This window comes from Adiantum capillus-veneris, chromosome 28 (assembly GCF_014529385.1).
Source record: "Adiantum capillus-veneris isolate H3 chromosome 28, ASM1452938v2, whole genome shotgun sequence".
Classification (NCBI taxonomy): domain Eukaryota; kingdom Viridiplantae; phylum Streptophyta; class Polypodiopsida; order Polypodiales; family Pteridaceae; genus Adiantum; species Adiantum capillus-veneris.
Genome location: NC_140958.1, coordinates 5761569 through 5778881, shown reverse-complemented (window position 1 = coordinate 5778881; position 17313 = coordinate 5761569). Strand labels below are relative to the sequence as shown.

The 17313-nt window shown below is 45.5% G+C and overlaps 1 protein-coding gene and 2 pseudogenes across 1 annotated transcript; 1 reads left to right on the top strand and 2 right to left on the bottom strand.

The window, feature by feature from the left end:
- Positions 1-1968: 1968 nt before the first annotated feature.
- LOC147420007 (uncharacterized) lies at positions 1969-3022 on the bottom strand. Its single transcript, XM_086504190.1, has one exon. The coding sequence runs from the start codon at positions 2894-2896 to the stop codon at positions 2183-2185; it is 714 nt and encodes a 237-aa protein (XP_086360316.1). The 5' UTR covers positions 2897-3022; the 3' UTR covers positions 1969-2182.
- Positions 3023-4652: 1630 nt separating this feature from the next.
- LOC147420006 (uncharacterized) lies at positions 4653-6415 on the top strand (annotated as a pseudogene).
- A 4941-nt stretch (positions 6416-11356) lies between these two features.
- LOC147420005 (uncharacterized) lies at positions 11357-15463 on the bottom strand (annotated as a pseudogene).
- Positions 15464-17313: the final 1850 nt, after the last annotated feature.

The following is a 17313-nucleotide window of genomic DNA, read 5'->3' as shown; positions in this document are numbered from 1 at the left end:
CTTGGCAGTTCATGTATATCATGGTTGAGCAAGAAGCAACCTATTGTGTCCACTTCGAGTTGTGAGGCTGAGTACAGGGCAGTCTTCACAGCTACGGTTGAGTGTGTATGGCTCAGACGCCTTATGGCTGACTTGGGTGTTGGACAGGACACTGCCAACACTATCTACACTGACAGTCAGAGCGCATTGGCAGTTGCGAGGAACCCAGTTTTTCATGCTCGCACAAAGCACATTGAGGTGCATTACCACTATGTCAGGGAGAGGCTCTCAGCAGGAGAGATCAGCTTGGCTTATGTGCCAACACAGGACAACCTTGCATATCTTTTCACAAAGGCATTGTCTCGTGAGAAGCTTGAAGCTTTCCGCAAAGCTTTGGGCTTACTCCCCTTTGTGGACTGATCCTGTCCTCAGGGCATGGCACTTCCCTTTACTCATGTGCCAGCTCTCGTTCACCGCATCACTCCAGGGGGGATTTGTTACCATATACATGTGGTAGTGATGTGTGTGAACACACTAGGACCGCCGGGGCATTTTTTCCCTCTTTAGGAGGTTTTTTCCCCCGTGCATTGTATATACGCCCATCACTCTAGGGCTAACTATCTTTCCATTGCACACTAAGTAACATACTCTCTATTGTGTGCCTTGAGCTTCCTTCGTCTTCTCCAAGCTGTGTGTGTTTCTCTGCAACCCTAATTCCAACAGACAAGTGGCTTCTTAATAATCTATGCCTTTTTGTTCCTTTTTAATGTTGAGCATAGCCTTTTGCAACGAGTAAACTTTTGCAGCAAGTAAAGCCTTATAGTGATCAATCTCACCATGTGGCTTACGTTTCAACTTATAAACCCACTTCATATCAATGGCCTTATTGCTAGGAGGCAATCACATAAAGTTCTTCTGTCATTTTTTTATAAGTGCATCGTATTTTGATTGCAAGATAGTCGTCCAATTTTTAAAATTATGTGCTTCACCAAAAGACAAAGGTTCCTCCACATCACATAAACTAGAAACAACCAAAGCATAACAATCTGATGCATAAGATGCATGGCGAGAACATGAACAAGTACAATAAAGCATTGCAGGAAAAGAAAACAGAGTTAAACACACGGGTGATTCAAGATGTGGATACACATATTTAGATGACTTTGAATAAGTTTTCTCTCTATGTTGTCGTAGGTGCCTCAACGGTAGTGTCACTCATCTAGTGTGAACACTTTCAAGGCAACCATCATCGCACTTTGACAAATGTCATGTTTTTTTAGATGCACGGTCTTTTCCCTTTGCTTGAGAAGGCAAAAATAGGCCATCGTTTTAGGCCTGTGTCACACTAGGCCAGATGGATGAGTTGCATTATGAGCTGGTCCAATCATGCAACACTCTTCGAGCTTGCTGCTGTCACACAACGCGGCGGTCACGAAGAGAAATAGCGGGCGTGGAGGTCCAGCTCATGGCCAGTGCTTCTATACTTTCGTCCGAGGGTCACCCCCACCCTCTCCTGCTCTAGCGATGTTTTTTGCACGCTAATTGGAGCGCAATCTGCTTCTGTACCGCCTCATGTGACAACTTCAAAGGATATGCATTCTGCAGGTCTCCCGAGCGTTGTGGACAGCATGTGCCGCACCAGACATGACCGACGGTCATGTGTGACAGGAGCCTTAGACACTTGTTCCATAGGTTGGGCTAATATAGTCCCTCTTTATTAATTCTAGGGAAAATTATCAAAATACCCCTCTAATTTGAGGAAATTCCCAAAATACCCTTGTATCTATTTTGGTTTGATTGTTCAAGATTTTCTAATCTTCATTCATTTTTGACAATTGAGATCCGTTTTTGAGTGCTCAGCGTGTAATTTGTCACCAATTACCATCGCAAAAAAGGCAATTATGTCTAAAAATAATGAAGCAATCCATCTCCAAAGCCTGAGTAACCAACTCAAACTGTAGTTTTAGCATCTTGTACGATAGACAATCATTCTTCTTGTGAAGACCCACAAAAAAATTTATTTTTCAAGAAATTTACTCTCACAACCAAGGGTATTTTGGGAATTTTGGAAAATTTGAAGGGCACTTTGGGAATTTATGACAAAATATCGAGGGTATTTTGGGAATTTCCTCAAATTAGAGGGGTATTTTGGTAATTCTATTATGTCACTACACTTTACAAAGATCGACACAAGTTGGATAAACTACTCATGGATGGTAAGGAGAGGAGGTCTCCAAGAGGTGCTGCGGAGGATGAGCTGCTCGACATATTTGCAATGGGTCTCTCCACTGTGGCAAACATTGCGGGATGCCCGTATTGCGCTGCAGCGGCTGATGAAGCTACCATGTGAATAAAGCTGCTGAGAGCGGGAGGTGACCACATCATGCGGCTCATCAGCTGTAAGGTGGGCATCATCGACTATATGCTTCCGCCTCAGCCTCGCGAGGAAAGCTCTGTAGCGGCGGCGGGGCCGGCTGAGGAGGAAGGCAAGGTAGGATTTGAGAAGAGGGACACGGGCGAAGCTGCGGTGCGCTAAGGTGGCGTTGGCAACTGCGGCAGCGCCCCCGTCTGCAGCAGCCGTAGCAGCGATGGCCGCAAGGCAGGCGATGTACGACCACGTCAATCGCTGCTGAAAGGCCGCCATCGGCAGCACGAAGTAGAGACGTCCTCGCTCCAGCTGCTCCTCCGGATGCATTGGACACGCCCTCTTGCCCACTCGCAGCGCCGCAGAGTCGCAAATCAGCCAATTCGCGCTGCCCTCCTGCAGCTGCTTGCCTGCTATACCATTCTCGCTGATCATTAGCGCCTCCGAAGCTGTGATGGCCTCTGCGATGTCGCGCGCGTTGCCATCTGCCCACACAAGCCGGATGGGTGGCTCCGTCCCCCCATTTTCTGTGCTTCTCAACGCAACAGCCATTGTTGACGGCGCGATTCCGCGCTGCTGCAGATCAGCGCTGCGAAGAGAGAGAGAGAGAGAGAGAGAGAGAGAGAGAAAGATAGATCAGAGAGGAGAGGGGGGGCGGGGGAGTGCTGCGCGTGGCGCAGCAGCTACTTCTTGTATGGTTGGAAGTTGGGCGATGCCGTGTCTGACCTCACTTTTTTGGGAACTTGGCATTGAAAGAAAAGCGTGGACGGAGATCGGATTTGATGTTATGTAGTGTCGTCGGCAACCATCATTTGATCCAAAAGCATTGTCGGCAGCGCCAATTTCACACGACATTAGAATTGTGGACCAGCTTGCCGATCGTCATATGTTCATGTAGGCCACATGTGAGAGATAATTGACATATTTTTCCCTATTTTGTAGCATGGGTATTGACTATGTGGCTACTTATGAAGGCCATTTTAACTTTTGTTCTTGTTCTCAATTAAAAGAGACGGTTTATCGTTTAATCTCATGCCACTAACCCTACGTCCCAACAATACGAGAATGCTTTCCTGTATAGAATGTACACTTGAAAACCTACAAGTGCCACTAGCTCACACGCTATGTGTTGTTGGCACTGCCAGAGGCAGTTGCCAATGCAACGATTTGATTTTTACTACAAAAAGTGTGGCCCTGGATTTCGGGTCAATAATAGTAATCTCCTTTTTAAGAGTTGACGAGTCTCTCTCTCTCTCTCTCTCTCTCTCTCTCTCTCTCTCTCTCTCTCTTTGCTCCTAGAGCGCGGGATATGGCAACGGAGCATTTCTAGCAAGCACAGTAGCAAGACTCTTCGACGCGTGCGCACGCACACACACACAGACCGGCAATGCCACTCGTCTTGTGGACGCCTTGTTTCATATATACGATTGTAAGTTAATCACATTCACCAATCACGAATGACTTAGGCTTGCACACAAACCAATCACAATCCACTCTCATAGACAATAAGGCCATCCAAAATCTTTCTTAAATCTGTCGATTGAAGATGTTGTCACTTGAATTGATCCCTTCAAGAATGTGGCTAATTATCATCAATGACCGGGAAGAAATCTGAGAGGTCCACCTCAAAGTTGTGCAAGTCTAGCACTAGAGTTCATTGAGAGGGTTTTTTGTAATTTCCAAGAGTTACATAATTACACTTACAAGAGAAGTTAAAAATGGAATCATTAAAAATGTTACAAGTTTATGAATGAAAAGGGGTCATTTCATTCATGTTGAAATGGATGTGCAGAGAGATTTAAAATACATTTCATGAACACACGTGTTGTGGGTGAGGTTGGAGGTTGGACCACAAGGGAGGAACTCTGAACAAGAAACACCAATAGTCAATCCTCAGGACTATATACACATGCACATTTAAGAAGCTCGTTCATGGGATCGACGGCGCGAAATTGAGGCGCGATCGGCGAGATGATCTTGATCGTCGCGTGGCGGGGCCGGGCTGGGGGTAGGAGGTAAACCCGGGCGCCGAATGGCGGGACAACGTGGCCTCGGGCGGGTGACGTGGCCTCGGGCGACGAGGTGCCACGTGGATAAAGGGGTAGGTGGGTGGCCGGAGCGGCTTTCCGTGCGCGGACAATGATTGTCAGTTAGGGCGCCGAAAGGGATTGCTTCATGCAAGGTGGGGTGGCGGGGTGGCAGGTCAGTTTCATATTTGAATTGGGGAAGGTCATGCAACAGAGCAGGTGTAGAGGTAAACCCGGGCTTCTGAACAGGGGGCGCAGGCGGGTGTTTTGTATTGACGAAGATGCACGTCTCTGCCAGTGGAGAGGCAGCGGTTGGGGGGCCTTGGGGGTGGGATCTGAATGGGTTGCTCTTGCAGCTACAAGGCAATGACAGCTTCGGGGAGCTTGATGGTGCTTGGAACGAGTCCGAGGTGGGGGCGGTTCTTCGGATGGAAACTCAAGTGATATGGATGAGGTGGAAGAGTTCTTTGAAGAGCATCAAAGTGGGTGTTTGGATGCATTTGCTTTTGCATAAACTAGGTACTTTGCTTTTGATAGACAAACATACGGGCTTATGATAGCTTCTATCGAAAGTGGCCAAACAATTACCATAAGTGCTCTCAAAGCCCATGACAAGCGAGGTGTGCTAGACTTGAAAAAATGGGCAAGAATGAGGGATTCACTCCACGTAATGGTTGACCAAGGTGTATCTTCGCGTCTTGTTATTGGGAATGGAAAGTTGATTGCATGTATAGAAGATTAGGAAAGCATTGTTTCCGCATGCCACTCAAACGACCATTTATGCTTGCGGGCAACGATGGCATCCCGGGGGATTCACCATGGAAAACTTACCGCACCACATAAGTGCAAGGGAGGGGTTTTTTTTTACAAGTTATATAAGCATATAAGTTAGGGGTAGGCCTCCAATAATTAATCTCCCAAGATTAAAAATAAGGGAGGGGGTATCATTTTTTTTTTTGGGGGGGGGGATAAGTGAGAAAAGGGAAAAATGAGAGGAAGTTTTTGTGTTTCAAAATCATAGCTTCCCAAAAGAGTCTGCACTCAAACTTGTGAGTTAATAGCTAGCTACAAAGATACATGCAAGAACTAACATTGCTTTGTATCAATTCCTTGTTTTGTGATTATAGTTCATTTGTTGAGGGATGAAAGCTATAAAGAGTTTGTATAGGTGCAAATTTACACAAAGAACCTAAAACAAATTTATAACCATGTTTTTTACGTAATTAGATAGGTCAGAATTGGATGAGTAGCTAGAGTACAGGCTGATCACATACATAATTTGAAAGTCAAACTAAGACACATTGAGGGTATATCTAGTTATCAATAGAAGTGGTTTCTTAGTACGTTGCCAGTTACTATGCTACACAGTCTTTGTGAGACCTTGATTTTATATGTAAGATAGGGGTATGATAGTTTTCTTCATGATTGTCGTATAAGTGTAGAAAGGGGGGTCATATTCCCTAATATGATTTGTATATAGGGGTTTTATCAAAGTTGTCCGCTCGCAGGTGGCGTCCCATTTTGTATATAGAGTGAATCCCCCGGGGATGGCATCCATTGCATGTACATGGTGTACAAGTATTAGACAGCATGAAATCCCACTTGCTAATGTGAAGGAGTTTTTGGACTTGTGTGTTTGTGCATCGTTGCCCAGGTTGGGGGAATTGGAGAGCCATGACACCACTTCCACAGAAAAGTGCCCGGGTTTACAAGACAGACAAAAGAGTCCCGGCAAGGATGAAGGTGGTGTTGAGGAACATACAGCGCTGATGGATGATATTCAAAATGTGATCAACGCTATTGCCATCAAGCACAAGGCTAGATTGGTAGAGCGGCAATCATCATCGTCGAGGGGCTTCATTCAACTTGTGTGTCATCGCAATGGGGAGGCACGAAGAAAGGGCCACGATCATCAAAGACTGCGCACATCAAAGAAGTGTGGATGCCCGTTTACTATCGTCATCCAACGCGTCTATGATATAAAGGAAAGCGTAAGGATAAGGGTTCATGTTGGGCACAAAGGTCATGTGCCGGGATCACGTGAGGATCTTTATCACTTCCCGGTGCATCCTACTATGAGGAAACGATGCATGGAAGATTTGTTTGACGTTGGAACATGTCGCTATGTCGCAAAGATGAGTGTCTCCAAGGAGCTATTTCACTTCAATATGGCATTGCCGATAGAGCAAGTGTCACATAGATTCTTCATGATACTAAAGGAAATTCAAATGATGGCATATCAGCTTCGATTCGAAGGTAAATAAAGCCCTGAATGTCTCCTTGCTGGGATAATGATAGGTTTGTATGGGCTTATCTGTCATGGTGCCTGGGTTTATTTATTATTTTTCCTGGATTTATCTATCAGATTCATTTAAGACTTGAGTTTAATTGCCTGCTTTTGTTTAGGGAAGCTAGGAAGCGATGACTGGTCTTCAATGTACCAGGAGGCTCTAAAATTAAAAGAGCAAAACAAAGCTCTCTATCGTCAACCCTACAACCCGGATGCCTTCGATGAGATGGAAAGGCCATTCATACTCATTATTCAGGATGATTGGATGCTCGGCATGTGCTTGCGTTTCTCAACAAACAATGCTTGGGAAATAGACTCCACATTCAAAACAAATGTTTTTGGGATACCACTCTATGCAGCCATATTGCCAAATCAAAATGGAATTGGTTTACCCTTGTGGTTTATGTTATGCACACATGATGTAGGAACATCTCAAGAAAGCATTGCTTTGCAAGTGACACTAAGGCTTGTGTTCCACAGAATGAACAACATTTGCCCTCGAGCATTGGTGATTGACAAGTGTATGACTTCATTATTGGCCATCAATAAAGTTGTTCATGCTGATCAATCTTGTTGGGAGGTGGACAAAGATGGGACAACTCAACAAGTTGCATGTACTGTCTTGCTATGTTGGTTCCATACCAAGAAAGCATGGGTGGAGCACTTGCTTCCACAGGTTTGTAATATGGTTTTGTATATGTGTACGTGGGTTTATCTTCATGTTAGAGGTTTATCTGTTAGTGCCTAGGTTTATCTGTCATTGTCTGGGTTTATCTGTCAGTGCCTTGGTTTTTCTGTGTGTGAGAGCTTATCTGTGTGGACCTGGGCTGATATGGGTGAACTATAGATTATCTCGTATATGTTTCTTGATATGCCTGCCCACTTTTTTTGCAGGCTCCTAAGGAGATGCATGAAACCCTATATGCATCAATGGAAAATCTAATGCAATGTGGTACAGAGGACAACTTCGAGGCTCGGTATGCCCAGTTGTTGATAGAATGTGAAGGCCACCCTAATATTGTAAGGTATATCTGCAATGGTTGGGCCTCAAAGACATGCATCTGGCGACGAATGTGGCCAAAATACGGTCGTTTATTTCCACATGGGCATGTGGACACTACCAATTTGGTCGAGCGACTATGGCAGTATGTGAAATACACGCTTCTAGATGCAAGGATCAATCGATCAGCCTTGGATTTATTGCATGCCTTGGTGGGTGACTCCAACACCGGGACACGAATGGGTGGCACTGCTATTGAGTTCTTTCGTCAGAAGCAAGAGATTGGTATAATATTTTCTTTTCATATTAATCAAAGCAAAGGCAATGGGTTTTTCTATGACTGCCTAGTAGGATTATTCGTTTGCATGAAGACTTGCATTTGTGCCTGGGTTTATAGTATGGTATAGGTTTATATGGTTGCCTGGGTTTATCTGTGTCTAGATTGCTTCTGAAGCTGATCACTGTATATTTTGTGTAGTTGACTCTGGAAAGCACAAAATTTATGGAAATGATCGGCTGCAGACCACAAGACTTGCACGAGGTGAAGAAATCTTAAGGAGATATGCAAATGACCCATCGACGATTCAAGTTATCGATGAAGCTGCACTCTTATTTAAGGTCTTGAGCATGTCATCCACAGGGACATGGTATCAAGTTAGTATACAATCGGCATATTGTGACTGCCCAAATTGGTTTAGCAACTGCAAGCATCTGTATGGAATGTGACTCATCTTAAGGGACTTCTTTTCTCATATTAGCCATATTCTACCCATCATTGACACAGCCCAAGAACTAGTCATGGAGCACGATCCTGAACAGTTTGAGGGTACTACTGTGCGCTCCTTGCCGCACTGTCGAAGCAAGGGACTTGCCAATACACCGTATGCGAGCCACAAACGGCTCCAAGCACACAACAAGCCTAAACTAGCAAGCTCAAGAAAACAAAGGGTGTGTCACTCACCGCTCTACGCTCGCCTTCGTGGTGGATTCCTCGCCGCGATGAAGAAGAAGCTGCAGTCGTGCCGCGCTCAACCGCTTCGCCGCCGTCGTGCCTTCGTAATGCTCGATCGCACACACACTCTCCCTCTCTCTCTCTCTCTCACACACACACACACAAGGAGGTGAAGAAGAAGAAGATGGAGATGGAGCAAGAGCACTCTTCAATTGCACAAATGAGAGAATGAGTAAAAATTAGGTTTAGTTGGCTTTTATAGGAGCTCACCCCATTCACACTTGGGCGCCCATGCTTAACCAACTAATCCCTTGAATGTCCAAGTTAAAGTGCGCCTGTCATCGGCGATCACTCTACCTTTCCCTATTGGACCGACAAGCCCGGTACCTGACTCTACCAAATACATAATACGCGTCCATCGTAGGTGATGGGTGTCCGTGTGCCGTGAGGGTTAACAACTACCATCGATGTAGAGACTCCTCCAACACAAGTTTTGACCCAATGCATTGACGAGCTAAAAGCACTCTTGCACAACATTGAAGAGGACATTCCATCATATAGTGACTCAAAGATCTTGTCATTGGTGGGGCAAGTGCGAGCAGCATATGTTGGCCTCTTTGCTCAAAGAGCACCCATGGAGATCGATTTTCCAAAGAAGGGAAGTGTAACACAAGTATAGGCACATGTAACTTCCACTCGACTTGGGCATGGCCAACCTAGGCCAGAAGGAGTAAATATGCAAATCACGGTGCCCACACGGCCTGCTAGACAAACGGGTGCCTTGCGACATAAGCATCAAAGGGTCCGTAAGAGAGTTCGGTTTGCTTCGCAAAGGCGGGTTTATTGTCATCATTGTTGCACAAAGACTTTCTTGGTGGACGAGGGGGTCGATACATGCCACACTTGCAATGCATTGTTGCCTATGACTCCACGGCTAAGAGCTAAAGAAAAGCTAGGAGCATTGATAGGCCGACAAGCCTTGTTGTTTCATGGGTCTGATGCTTATGAATGCCTTGTTACATTCGTGGTATGCGGACCAAACAATGACGATGAGCATTTGTTTGATCTGAAGTTCAATGATGGGGAAACCATGCATGGAGTATTGGCATCAGCTCATCAAATTGTACTTTTGTAAAACCCTGCAGTAAACATCTTCCTCTTGCCTTGCTATTTTGCCCGGGTTTATCTGTATCCCATGTTTGGTTATTTGTACTATTTTTGGACCTCTCAATCACCTACCATATCTTTTCACCTGAAACTGAGCAGTAAACATCTGCCTCTTGTCTTGCTGTTTTTCCCGGGTTTATATGTATCCCATGTTTGGTTATTTGTACTATTCTTGGACCTCTCAATCACCTACCATCTCTTTTCACCTGAATAAGGCAAGTTTTAAACTTATTATTATGGTGGTAAAGGAGTGGATTATTCTTACTTTGTACAACTTCATAGGCTTTTTGTTTTTCTTTCAATCAACCTTATACCTGTTTTGGGTTTTTCTCAACCTATTGGCACTACTTCTTGTCTTGTGATGGAGAATTTTGACTCATTACCTTCCCTAAAATAATCTTCGATACCTCTGCTTTATACACTTAATTCCATACCTATTTTAATTGACCATGGGCTACCTCTTTATGTGGCAGTTCATTCTCGATGCCCTCTTAGGATTGTATTTCTTGTGCAACCATTAGGTGTATAGTTTTTCTCAACTTTGATAGAGATTGGAGTGTCTATATAGTTAGATTTAAGTTATACAATAATAAATTTTTATGTTAATATTAGACTAATTAGGTTCAAACAGAGAGAGAGAGAGACTATCAACATAGTTTAGTTGTAGAAATGTATGTGATGCAAGTGGAGAAGAGATTTGTCCTTCTAGTATGATTATCTTATACTCTTGGCAGCATCTTCCTTTCCTCTTTCTACCATCATCATTGTGGATTTTCACTACGAGCACTAATACTACTACCACTACTAATAGCTTAGGCACAATGGCAATGTCAATGTTTTTTTAGAAACTTGTCCAAGGAAAACCAAATGCATGACTAACTCACCAAAACATAAAACACGATGAGGCCTCATAAAACATTGGATGAGTTTTCGTGTGTGTGTGTGTGTGTGTGTGTGTGTGTGTGTGTGTGTGTGTGTGTGTGTGTGTGTGTGTGTGTGTGTGTGTGTGTGTGTGTGTGTGTGTGTGTGTGTGTGTGTGTGTGTGTGAGAGAGAGAGAGAGAGAGAGAGAGGCTTTCAAACCATATGGTGAAATTTGCCATGATACCAAACAACACAACTTGCAAATACAACTTGAATGACAGCTTGCAAATACAACCACAAAATCTACGCACTTCACAATCTTTCACACATACCATGGACATCTACCCAAGGCACACTATTCAAACTATGAAGCAACTTAACTTCATAGCTTAAGCCAAGAGAGAGAAGGGAAAGCCAACACATTGCATGCTAAAGCTGATGAGTATGTGATGCAAGTTCATACAAACAGCATTTTGATAACCGATAAAGTAAACCCGTTACACATATCAACCCAGGAAATCCATAAACCCATACTTAATTTAACATCTGAACATGTAAACGTGGATAACATGACAACCCAAAAAAATTGTAGCACAAAATTGTTTTAACCACCTAGCATACGCCGAGGAGAGAATGAAAAGTTCACATTCCATGTTAGAGCTGATAAGTATGTGAAACAAAATCATACAAACGACATAGTCTCTCAAAACAATCTCAAGCAGGTGAAGATAAAATCTCTTGCGCCTCATCCTCATCACTACTAACATCTTGGGCGCCATCCTCACAGTCCCCTTTGCCACTTCCACCGCCATCATCCTCATCATCAGTCCCATCATCCTCACCGTCATCACCGGCACCACTTATGTCACCCCCACCATCGTCATCACCGCCACCACTGATGTTACTCCCACCACTTATGTCATCACCGCCACCACTTTTGTCACCCCCACCATCGTCATCATCGACACCACTTATGTCACTCCCACCACTTATGTCATCACTGCCACCACTTGTGTCACTCCCAGCATCCTCATCATCGGCATCCCCATCGCTACCATAATCGGGATCATCATCCCCACTGCCATCCTGGTTAGACTCGTCATCACTCCCTCCGCTACTCCCCCCGCTGCTTTTATCCTCGTCACTACGAACAATCAAGGTCCCCACTTTGATCCGGCGCTGCATTAAAACAGATTAATTTAAACTCAGACATACAATAAACCTGGGCACTTACAAAAACACAAACCCGATTAAAATAGTAAAGTTGGTTTCTATGACCATAGAACTTACCCTAGATTCGTAGCCTTCCTCCACGTGACTCTTGATCTCCTTTTTCATTGCCTCTTCCCTTTGATCGATCGTTTTCATGTGGTTGGCCACAAACTGCATGATAAAAGTATCTTTCTTCATGGCCTTTTGAGCCTTGCGCGGTTGAACGTCCCAAGTGAGGGCTGCCCTATTCTTTGCTCTCTCCTCAATCCTCTTGCGATTTACTGCAAACTTTCGACTCACATCCTTAAAGCGCTGTTGGGCCCGTACCTGATCTCGTATACTTGACTTGGGCACGTCGTTGTTGACACTCCCTCGAGGCCTCCCTCCGAGCCTTTGAGGGATGAAGACATCCAGCCCATGTACTTTCTTTAAGTGTTGAATCATCCGTGATCGCTTCTCCATGAGAGTTTTCCGACTCGCACATGGTGGTTCAGCCCGAAAAATCCTCACCAACTTACCCCCATTGATAACCTCAACATAAGGCGTCTACATCCAATACAATACAAAAGGCAAAGCAAGTCAGTGACAGATAAACCCGGGCAATAAAGAATACTAGACAGAGAGAGAGTTGCACACCATGCCATGACAGGTAAACCCGGGCAATAAGAATACTAGAGAGAGAGAGAGAGAGAGAGAAAGAGAGAGCTTCACACCATGCCGTGATAGGTAAACCCGGGCAATACTAGACATAGAGAGAGAGAGAGAGTTGCAAACCATGCCATGACAGATAAACACGGGCAATAAGAATACTAGAGAGAAAGAGAGAGAGAGAGAGAGAGAGAGAGAGAGTTCTACACCATGCCGTGATAGATAAACCCGGGCAATAAGAATACTAGAGAGAGAGAGAGAAAGAGAGAGTTGCACACCATGCCGTGACAGATAAACCCGGGCAACAAGAATACTAGAGAGAGAGAGAAAGTTGCACACCATGCCGTGATAGATAAACCTAGGGACTTCTTACCACAGTTGTGGAGGTAGTACAGCTTGCCCCTGATTGTTTTTCTCTCTTTACTTGAAGCTTGGGCCGCTTTGAAGAGCCGACAAGGGAAAGAGCCTTATCCGCCGGCCCTTCATCCTCTTGCCCCGTCTTCACATACTTTTTAGCCTTATTCTTCACACCATCTCTCTTTACAACAATCTTAACCTCCGGCACCTTCTCCAATTGCCCCTTGCACGTGTGCCCTTTCACCTTGACCTAACCATTTTATCAAAGAAGAGGAAAACCATAAGATAAAAAAAGACAATTCATTGGCTTCTTGCACAACACTTGAGGGGCTTACCTCGTCAACAGCAAGTTTCCGGTCGACGGGATCACAGACTTCCACCTCTTTCATCCTCTCCAACCTCTTCACATTTTGTTGCTCGGGGACCACTGTACCTTATTTCTCTTTCACATCGGCCTTGGCCTTTCTCTTGTTCACCTATGACAATGCACTCAGACATAAACCCGGGTGCAAGGACCAAAAACACTTGCAAGGCACACTTTCATTGCAATAGTCTGCCTAGGGCTGTTTGTTGCATACCTGTGTCTTGGGTGGCTCGGAGCCTGTTGTGCCACTCAACTTCTTTGCTTGACCACTCTTTTTAACCTTCAAGGGACTTGATCCTTCAAGCACAATTATATCCTGCACACATTACAACTGACACAATTTTCAAAAAAATTGCACAATACCCAAGCACTGACAGGTAAACCCGAGCAGTGATAGATAAACCCGGGCACAGTCCTACCATTTTAGTTTGTTGGTCCTCCTTTGCAGCCTTAGGAGCCTTTGGAGCCCCTGGTCGGGTGCCCGCTGTGCCGCTCACCTCCTTTGACTGGCCGCTTTTTTGAGCCTTCAACGCGCTTGATCATTTAACCAGATTCAAACCCTGCACATCTTAAACACCTAAGCACTTAACAGCTAGCGAAACTCGGGCACTGACAGATAAACCCAGGCATTTCTCCTACCTCTTTTGTTGGTTGGATCTCCTTTGGGGCCTTTGGGGCCAGGGCCTTCTTCATACTAGCATCTTGGCATGGCTCCTGAGGTACATCCGATGACAAAGGAGCATCTTGACCCTGCACAAATCTTACATGTTTTGTTGGTTGGGCCTCCTTTGGGACCTTTGGGGCCTTTGGGGCCTTCTTCAAAACAGAGCCTTGGCCTTGCTCTCGAGGTACATCCGCCGACAAAGAAGCATCTTGGCCCGGTGGCATTGCAATCTTCAAAGGCGTTGCAATCTTTGGGGCATTTGGAGCCTTCTTTGAAGCAACACCTTGGCACGGCTCTCGAGGTACATCCGTCGACAGAGGAGCATCAATATTCAAAGGCGTTGCCCTCTTCAAACCCTGCACATGTGAACACTTAACAACAGGCACAAATTTCCCTTGAACCACAAAAATCTTCGGGCAATGACAGATAAACCCGGGCATCTACAGGAAGAGTCCTACCTGTTTTGTGCGTTGGATCTCCTTTGGGGCCTTTGGGGCCTTTGGGGCTTTCTTTGAAGCAGCACCTTGGCACACCTCTCGAGGTACATCCACCGACAGAGGAGCATCTTGGCCCTGAGGCGTTGCAATCTTCAAACCCTGCACACGTTGGAACAAATAAACCCAAACGTCCACAGATAAACCCGGACATTCACAGGTAAACCCGGGAACTGTCTTACTTGTTCTGGCTATTGGGCCTTTAAAGCCCCCTTCTTCCCTTCCTTGGTCACAACAGCAGCAGGCTTGCATGGCTCCGGTTCTACAACCGCCAATGGAGGAACATCGTCATTGTTTGGTCCTTTCCCCGCTTTCTTCTTCCTTTCCCCGGTCACAGCAGTAGCCTTGACCGGCGAAGGCTCCGGAACAACATCGCACTGAGACACTGCAAGAAGGAGCTCCCCCCCCACCTCTTTGACCTCCTCAACCGGCGTTGGCCCCGCCAATGGAGGAACATCGTCATTGTTTGGTCCTTTCCCCGGTCACAGCAGTAGTCTTGACCAGCGAAGGCTCCGGAACAACATCGCGCTGAGACACTGCAAGAAAGAGCTCCCCCCCCCCACCTCTTTGACCTCCTCAACCGGCGTTGGCCCCGCCCTCGACTGCGTAGTAGTCCTTCCCCAGCCCTTCCAGTAGGCTTCTTTGGCGGAGGTGTAGAGTAGGTGCCCCTCATTCCTGTCCTCCCTCCCTTCTTTGCCTTGCCCGCCATCTCTGCGCAATCCTGGACAGAGCTCCCCCTTGCCCGCGATGCCCTTCAAACCCCCTGGACAGTCCTGCGCGCCGCCCTGAAACACCCCCTCAAAGCCCAAAACAGAGGTGGCAATGTTGAACGCAACCCGGTCGAGAATGGCGGGATGACGTGCAGGCTATACTACGAGGTGCAAAGTGAAAGCAATCCGGTCGAGAATGGAGGGACGACCTGCAGGCTCCCCTCACTGCATGAGGTGAGGTGAGGTGACACACCCCACTTCAAAATCCGGATTTCCCCCCCGTCATAATTCGTGCTGACGTGGATCGTCAGTCGCCATCTCACCCACATCCCGAGGCCATGTCACCCGCTCGGCGCCATGTCGTCCCGCCATTCGGCGCCCGGGTTTACCTCCTACCCCGAGACCGGCCCCGCCAAGCGGACGATCGAGATCGTCTTGCCGATCACGCCTCAGTTCCGCACCGTCGATCCCATGAACGAGCTTCTTAAATGTGCATGTGTATATAGTCCTGAGGATAGTCAATTGCTCAATTTGAGTTAGAAACCAATCAATTATTTTTGAGAGCTGACCCTTATATTGTGGTGTGCGTGCATGATTTTCTTGGGATGAGCCCATCAATTGTAACCAACTCTTAGTTAATATGCCAAGGATCCTAGAGGAGACTCTAACTTGAGTCCACTCTCATCTCTCACCTTGGCACACCACATTGGTGGAGCCAACGGGGACAGTTAGGAGGTATGTCTTGAATTTCTTTGTCTTCTTCTTGTTTTCTCAACCGGGATTAGGAAGGTAGGGAACAGAGAAGATTTGGTTTCTCAACAGCATTTTCCCTTGCCAATCAGCGTCGTGCCAATGAAAGCCACATCACCTTTCTACTATAGCTTTTCCTCCTCCCTCTATCCCAGGGAGTTCACTAAAGTATATGTAGCATAGCATGTGCATTCAACAGAGGGGATTTTATATTCTTGTGAACTTACAGAAACATGTGTATATCACGCCTATAAGGGGTACTTTTAATCCATTTTGGTGAACGCTACACTATGCATCACTGACAAGAAAATACCAATTAGCCTGCGAGCTAGAGCACTACGCTTGGGAGCTACCCGGGGAGGTCACTTATCAAAAGCTTCCTATATCACGTGCGTTCAAGAGGTTATTAATAATACTTCAATATACATACTATATTTACACTATGTGCCTATTTTAAAAAACCCCACCCCCCTCTGTATGTATACAATTTGATACATTTTGATCTTTTAATAATCCTCTCCGGTTAACTCACGTGATAGCATACACATTCTAAAAAGTGACAGCCCCGGGGGAGCTAAAGCCCTATGCAATAAGAAATCTGTGGGTCGACTCGTTAGCTTGCTCACCTAATTATGCTCAATGAGGAGGCCACGTGGAATTGAATCTTGACCATTCATGTCATTGTGTTTTCTTGCAAACATATCTCAAGATGTATGATTTCCACAAGCAAAGCTTCATTCTAGAGTAGTCGAATAGCAGTAGTGATTCTTGGGATGCCTATCTACACTCTTTTGGCAATCCAACAACACCTATTGCTATAGCATTGTCATGTCGCTCTGCTTTAAAGATGAGAAATAGGGTTAAAAGATGGTGATTAAACTTCATTGAAGTGTACATGTTGATTGTGTAGTGATGGGACACAATGTCGTATGCCAAAATATCAATTTGTGCAAGCTCAAGTGCAGGGATTTGATGCTACCAAAGGAGGGTTATATGGGAAATTCCTCTTAAAACATGCAAGGCAAGTTGGTTAGTAAGAGGCCATGTGGTCAGTGGTAAGAAGGAAAGTGGGTGAGAGCTTACACGTACTGCATGATGAGGGTCAAAAAGTCGTATTCTATATATGTTTGCATCTCATGCGCCGCAGGCCAGTTCTGCATCTATTGGTACATATTGAAGTTTTCAGAATCTGTTGTTTTTCAGGAAGCTGCAGGAAGAAGCAAGAGAGGAGGCAGGGAGAAGGAGAAACAAAGAAAGCAGGGGCGTGCTCTCTCTTTCTGTCTTCATATGCATAAGCTTCCATAGCTCTAACCTCTATCTGTTTCTAACCATATTTCTTAAACTTCCATAGCTTCCAAACTCTCTACTATCCTAAGATCTTGATATATCTCTCTCAAGCCTAAAGCCTAAACTCCATATCTCTAAATCCTAAAGCTTCCATATCCAATTAAGCTATGGAAGCCAAACACATT

Excerpts from the sequence above, each read along its gene's own strand:
- LOC147420007 (XM_086504190.1), bottom strand. The coding sequence starts at position 2,896 with ATGGCTGTTGCGTTGAGAAGCACAGAAAATGGGGGGACGGAGCCACCC.